General features: G+C 47.0%; 1 protein-coding gene across 4 annotated transcripts in view; it reads right to left on the minus strand.

Annotated features, from left to right (window-relative positions):
- Positions 1–6,991, minus strand: part of PPFIA1 (PTPRF interacting protein alpha 1) — a 102,062-nt gene extending 95,071 nt beyond the window's left edge. For all 4 annotated transcript variants that reach the window (XM_027856336.1, XM_027856333.1, XM_027856337.1 and 1 more), the window contains exons 1-2: positions 6,935–6,991; positions 4,593–4,856 (exon numbers count right to left, since the gene is read on the minus strand). In XM_027856336.1, coding sequence (XP_027712137.1) covers positions 4,593–4,856 — 264 coding nt within the window. In that variant the 5' untranslated portion in view covers positions 6,935–6,991. The remainder of the gene's footprint in view (positions 1–4,592; positions 4,857–6,934) is intronic.
- Positions 6,992–7,213: the final 222 nt, after the last annotated feature.

A 7,213-nucleotide genomic window follows, 5' to 3' on the forward strand; every position in this document is an offset into this window, starting at 1 on the left:
AGCAAAAGGGGAAAAAAACCCGGTAGAGGAAAAGAGGAGAAAAGAAACTACCCAAGACTCATGGGACATTAGCAGCAATGGCCCAACAAAAGAGACAAAGACAGGAGAAGCAGCAATGCCCAGGAAGGGGAAGAGAGGAAAAACATCAAGGAGGAAAAAGTGGTTGACAGTGGCACAAACCACAGAGAGATCAATGAAGAAAACACCATCCAATTTAAAAATGACAAGATCAATAGTAAGCCAGAAAGGGCAGTTTGGTCGAGTGGTGAAGTCCCAGAAGTCAAAGCGGGTGAAGAAAAGTCAGGGAAATAATTTTTTTTCTAAGAGTTGGCTTTGAAATGGAGGGAAAAAAATATGTTAAGACTTTAAAAACAAGAGGGAACAGAGGGACAAGTGAAGGTTTCTTAAAGAAAGGAGGTAGAACATTCTTAGGCAAAGGAGGAAGAGAATAAAGATGAGAAAAAAGAAGCAACAGAAAAGGGCAGGCTCCAGAAGGAAAAAGGAGCTGACTGCCAGCTCACTCAAGGGCAAAAATACTGCTGGCCTGGCAAAACGGTACCTCTTCTTCCTGTGAGTCTGGTGCCAAAGTGGAAAGAATGGGAACCCAAAGTTCTAAGAACAAATGTTGAAAATTGTTTTTACATGCAAGTGGGAAATAAGATATATAGGCAATGGGGTATAGAAATCTATCCTGCCCTACAGGAAAATAGAAGAGGAAGGACATAAGAGAAGGGGGGAAGGTGATAGAAGGGAGGGCAGATTAGGGGAGGGAATATTCAGAATGCACACCATCTTGGGGTGGGGGAAGGGGAGAGATAGGGAGAAAATTTGTAACTCAAAATCTTTTGAAAGTGAATGTTGAAAACTAAAAATAAATAAAAGAGAAAAAAAGTGGAAAGAATGGGGGCGATGGACAGGGGTGTGTAGTACAGAATGCAAAAGAGGGTCCATCAATCAATAAATATTTATCAAGCACCTCCCATGTGCCAGGCACGGTGCTAAGTGTCAAATGCCACACCTAAAAACTCATCACTTCCTGTGTCCTCCTCAGCCATTCCCTGGTTCACTCACCACCCTGTTAAACAAGGACGGTGAGGATGGTGATGATGACAGCATGTATCCCTACAGCACTTTACAGATGTCATCTCATTTAATCATCACAAAAATCCTGTGAGGTTGGTGTTATCACTATCTCCATTTTAAAAGTGAGGAAACTAAGGCAAAGAAATATCTACATGACTGATCCAGGATCATCCAGCCAAGAAGTATGAGGGGCAGAATTCACACTCAACCCTTCCTGACTCCAAGTCAAGCATTGTATCCAATACACCACCAGCTGCTCCTGATGACATTAATAGCTCATGATCTGACACTGTGGCCCTCGGCCATACAGTATCTTTCCATGCCTGTACTGGATTCATAATTTCACTGGCACCTCCACTGATGCAATCCTGAACCAGTAACATGTAGTATGTTATTTAAGGTACATAAAAAGATGACTCCCTTGCGAACAAGAACCTGTTCATTCCCATTTTTCCAAAAAGCCCAAATCCAAGACAGAAGTGACTGATTTCATCAGCTCCAAGTTAAGTGCTCTGCCCAGGATCACACAGCTAATGCCAGAGGCTGCCTTTGAACCCAAGTCTCACTAATTCCAAAAGCAGCAATCTATCCACTAAGACTGGCTGCAATGCAGCATTACACCAACCAAGCTATGTAGCAAACCATTTATCTTGAGCAACAGCGAGTATAACTGAGTATCACCAAAGACTTTGCCAAGGCAGCATAATGAAATGTGAGTCACTACATATGCTCAAGCTTTATATGAATGAGATTCTAACAGAAAACATAAAATCTCATTTTGAAATATGCTCATTATCCATCCTAAATAAAGGATATAGCACTAACATAAAATTACTGTTGCTAAAAAGGAAAATCCAACATTTGGTTTATTAGAAGTGACAAAATGCATTAAGGATAGCAATAATTCACTAGTTAACCACTACCCAAATTGCATAAAAGAACGTTTACCTGAACACATCCGGAGTAAAATGGCCCATCCCAAGGAGAACCACCTAAGTTGTTCCCCTCACACCAACATGTCCATCTCAGAGGCAAAGAATAGAACGGCAAAGAGACTTTTAAATTTGTTCTATTGCAAACCCCCTCATTTTACAGAAAAGGAAAAATAAAGCTCATGAGATGACGTGATGGGCCCATGTTCATGCAGCTTAACACATCCAATGTGTCATTGGCTAGAATCCATTTGTGCACTGAGGTGCAGATGGAGCATTTCCTACCCCCCTTGATGGTCATGTTATTATTCAATATTGCCACTGAAGGCCCTGAAACACTGGCCTAAATATAACAGATTACGTACAAAGGAAAAACAGCAGCTTAAAGTTGTGCAATTCTGGCCTCTAAGTCCAATTTCCCTCAGGCGGACCCTACCTAGAGTCTTTCATCCCCAGAAAGAGAAAAGAGATGTCCCAGCTGAGATGATCACAAAATGCAAATTTCTGTCAAGTAGAATATCTTTCATGAGGAAACCAGAGATACCTTCTCACAAGGAAAAAAAAAATCCACAATTGAATCCAAGCGGGTTCCTAGAAGTGAAGCTAAGGCACGTCGGCACTGCCTACGGCCACAAGGCTGCTGCCCAACACACTCTTCCAAAGGAAGGCTCTTCTCTCCACCCTCAGCACCACGTACTTTGACCCATCCTCCCAGCACACACTCATTCTCATACTACTACTACTACTACTACTACTACTACTACAACTACCACCACTACTACTACTACAGCTGCTGCTGCTACTACTACTACTACTACTCCTACTCCTACAACTATTACTACAACTACAACAACTATCACTACTACTGCTGCTGCTGCTGCTGCTGCTACTACCATTTATATAGCATTTAGCACTGGGCTACACATTTTACAGATTTTATCTCATTTGATCTTCAAAACAATCGTGGAGGGTTATCCTCACTAGTTGAGGAAACTAAGGCACTGAGGCTAAGTTCTTTCATTCATTCAATAAACTGAAGTGTCTAATATGTGTGCCAGGCACTGTGCTAAGTGTTGGGAATAAAGAGGCAAAAGACAGTCCCTGCCCTCAAGAAGCACACACTCTAATAAGGAGAGGAATACACTAGAATTAAGAGGGGTTAGAGAAGGCTTCGAGGAATAGGTAGGATTTTACCCGGGACTTAAAGGAAGTTGGGAAGGTCAGGAGGTAGGACTGAGGAAGAGAATTCCAGGGATGAGAGCCAGAGCCAAGAGCTGAAAGATGGAGGGTCTTGTGTGTGGAACGTCCAGGAGGCCAGCGCCACTGGATCAAAGAGTACATGGAGTAAAGTGTAAGAAGCCTAGGAAGTCAGGAGATGGCTAGGTCACAAAGGGCTCTTGATGGCAAACAGCACTTTGGATTTGAACCTGTGGGTGATAGGGAGCCACTGGAGTTGATGGAATAGGGGAGTGAAACAGCTGGACCTGTGTTTTAGGAAAACCCCTTTGGTGGTTGAGTGGAGGATGCACTTGAGTGGGAAGACATTTGGTGCAGGCAGACCCAGCCAGTGCAACAATCCAGGTGATGAGGACCTGGGGGACGGGGGAGGGGGATTGTCAGGACAGAAGGGGACGTATTCCAGAGATGTTACAAAGGTGAAATGGACAGGCCCTGATTGGCCCGGGTCACACAGCTATCGAATATCTGAGGCTGGATTTGAACTCAGGTCTTCCTGACTCTATCCCTGCACCAAATCACCTGGATATTTACTCCCCACCCACCCCCCTTTTTAGTTTACATTAATTAGGGATTTTTTTAAGCCATTCCATAATTACCATCATCACAGGAACATCACCTCCGAGACGAGACATACAGCTTTTGGTCCTTCCTATTGAACTACTCTAGTTCTGAACCGCCTTAAGCCACAGATCCCTCTAACCACCCGCAGTTATAGGAAAATATTCAACAATGGTGCAAACTCTTAGTGCCTCTACCACCTTCTCCGTTAGTCATTTTTGAAGGGCTTCCCATTAAATCAAGAAGCAGGGGTGCCAAGGGACTGACTCTGGAACAAGTTATTCCAGGGAACATGTCACCTCCCAAGAGACCACATGTATTTTAACTCAGGTCATTAAGTTTCCAAAGTGAAACAATGAAGGATGGACTTTGCTCACTGGTGACTGAATAACAGCTGAAAACAAAAGCCCAAGCCCAACCGCCATGCTGCTATTACTCCAATTCACACAGGCAGAGAAGGCCAGGTACAGGGAAGATCAGGAGAGATTCTCAGGCAGGTACTGCATTTACCTCTCCCCAGCAGGACAAATGAACAGAGAAAGGTGCCCTGTTATAAATGATGGAGGAGGAATACAGAGACTAGATATATCTGGGAATTATCAGATGGAAATTTAGTGTCTCATTTGGTTCCACTTCCACTGAGAGGCAGAACACAGCCTCAAGAAATCACCACTACACGTGGTCCTCTATGGGCCATTTCATCGATCATAATGCAGATTTTATTTGAAATTTTCTAAGTCACATCATGCAAAAAAACATTTAGGTTAAAAACACCCGTACCTGTGGGAGTGCAGTATTGAGCTGTCTCTGCAAGGAATCTCTTTCGTGGCCAACCTCATGCAACTTCCCCTGCGTCAAGGCAAGCGTTTCTTGAGTCTCTCTGAGCGTGTCTAGAAGACGATCTCTTTCTTCCAACATGGAGACCATTAATTGTTCAAAATGTGAATCAGCATCTGGCTGTAAAGGGGAACCAGAACCATGGCTCCCACCTCCTCCTGGGGGAATTTCGGCCTCACTGATGGTTGGCATCACCTCGCACATCATCTTGAAATAAAAATTCAGATCATAATCATTAAATGCAATCTTGGAGTACAGAAGCAATTTAGAACAATGCACAAACTCAATATATCACCACAAATTACAATGAAAAAACACACTTTATTTCTGGCCTTCGTAAGGGTAATGCTGTCTCTAAGTGCTACCCAAGCATAATGTGAACTGGAAAAATCAGAACATGTACCAGACATCTAAAGGCCAAGAGCTCTAAGTGAATGAACACAGAAAAGACTCTGGCATGTGCTAAAGCTTGGTCATCACCTTTCATTAAAAATAATAATAATAAAAAAATTTTTTAAAGGAAATCTGGTGACTTCTTAAAAAGCAGCATTTTTTCTTTGTTGCTGCTTTTTTTAAAAATGGTCTTTTATGACCTCATTTTCCTAGTTCCTGGTTAAAAAAAAAAATACAACCCACAAAATATTCCTGGCACCCCATCACCTTTCAAGAAGCCAGTAGGAACAATTAATCAATAGAATGCACAAATGCTAATCAAGGCTAATACAGGAATATGTATGGGCAACTCCTGGCCAGGACAGGTAGAGCCCCAAGTTCTTGCACTGGGCTTGGTGAGTACAACAAAAGGAAGCTAAATTATTCAATAGCTGGGCGAGCACTGGGCTCCAGTAGCCACTCAGCCTTACTCATGGGAAAGAGCTGCGACACCTGCTAGCGTAGAAATAGTCTACCAACACGGCCAGTGAAAACCTGGACAGAATGAAAACGAATGGCAAGATTCCATGAGAATACTTCTCAAATACATTAAAGGGATGAGAAAATATGACTTTTAAGCAAGGTTTGAGGGTGGTTTGTGGAAAGCCGGGAAATCATGGCTCCTCTAGCCCAGGGCTTCTTGACCTCTGCTGTGCCACAGACCCCACGAACACTGTGCAGCCCTTCTTAGAACAAGGTTTTTAAATTCGTTAAATAAACTACAGAGGAAACCAATTATGCTGAAATACAGTGATCAAAACATACATTTTAAAAGTTCCCAGACTCCTGTTTTAGACCATCCAGTTCCTGAAGGTAGCTTTGGTCCAAGAGAAATTTCCAAAGTTCACAATAGTAAGTGATCGGTTTTCCCCCCTTGTCCATTTCACACAATACCCTAAAACAGTCTTAATGGCCACTCTAACTGGAGGCAAGCCTTCAGCTGTATAAATATGACGTGATGAGAGGACCACATTTATCAGTCACTCAATGAACATTTATTAAGCGCCCACTACGTTCCAGGCACCATACAGAAAAATGAACTTCTAGCTGACCCATCGGTACCAGGAAACGGCAGAAAGGTAAAAGCAAAACTATCCCCACTCCCAGCTCAGCGATGACAGGTCCTTATTCCTGGCTGGGGCGCTAGGAAGAGTGGGAACCGCACGGAAGGACCAGAAAAGGATCATCTGGATTCCTGAACAGGAGCAGAATTAGTCGGGATGGCTCCAAAGCCCTCCCCGGGGACCCTGCCCGTCTCACGTGCCTTGCCCACCATCGGGCAGCTACCGATGCTGCCCGATTTAAAATCAAACACTTCGGCGATGTCAAGGCAGCGTAGCACAGGTCTCCGGGAACGCAGCAGGCACTTAATGAATGCGGACTGATCGGCTGCAGCGCCGATCGCAGCACTCCAAAGGGGAGGGATTGCGGGGGCCGATCCCCGCTTGGCTCGACCCCTCCGTGCCTCAGTTTCCCTGCGTGGTTTGCCAAGGCACTCTCGAGGGTACTGGCGAATCGGGCCGGCCCGGGGCCTCCTGCGGGCACAGATGGCCTTGCAGGCTGCCTCCGGCTGACCGCCCGCCCCAGGGGCTGGGAGCCTCAGTTTCCCCAGCTATCCCAGCAGCGGGTGGGCCCCCGGGGCTTTCTAGTCCGCCCTGGGACTCAGTTTCCCCCTCTGAAGAACGCGAGAGGTCTGTGCTGGAGCCCAGGATCTGGAGCACCCAGGGAAGCCTCCCGGGGAGGGGGACGGACCCCGCTCGGGACCAGGTCCGAGCTGGCATCCCGGCCACGACGGGGTGCTCCCTTCCTGCCGGGGTCCCGGGGCTCCCTCCCCGCCGCCGCCCGTCACTCACCTTGGCTCAGGGCCCGAGCCGGCGCCGGCGCCCAGGCGGAGCCCCCGAGGGGAGCCGAGGCCGCACGGGGCTGAGGAGGCTCGGCGGCCAGGCCGGAGCCCGGGCCCGCTGCCCCGACCCCCGACTCCCGAGGCAGGCCGGCCCGCCCGCCCGCCTGTCCTCCTGCCCGCCTGCCCGCCGCGGCCTGACCCAGGAGCGGCGACAAGGAGGCGGCAGCGGCGGCGGCGGCGGCGGCGGCGGCTGAGGAGGAGGAGCGGCGGGAGCGGGCCGGGCCGGGCC

This window comes from Vombatus ursinus, unplaced genomic scaffold (genome assembly GCF_900497805.2).
Source record: "Vombatus ursinus unplaced genomic scaffold, bare-nosed wombat genome assembly UNPS02011369.1, whole genome shotgun sequence".
Lineage (NCBI taxonomy): Eukaryota > Metazoa > Chordata > Mammalia > Diprotodontia > Vombatidae > Vombatus > Vombatus ursinus.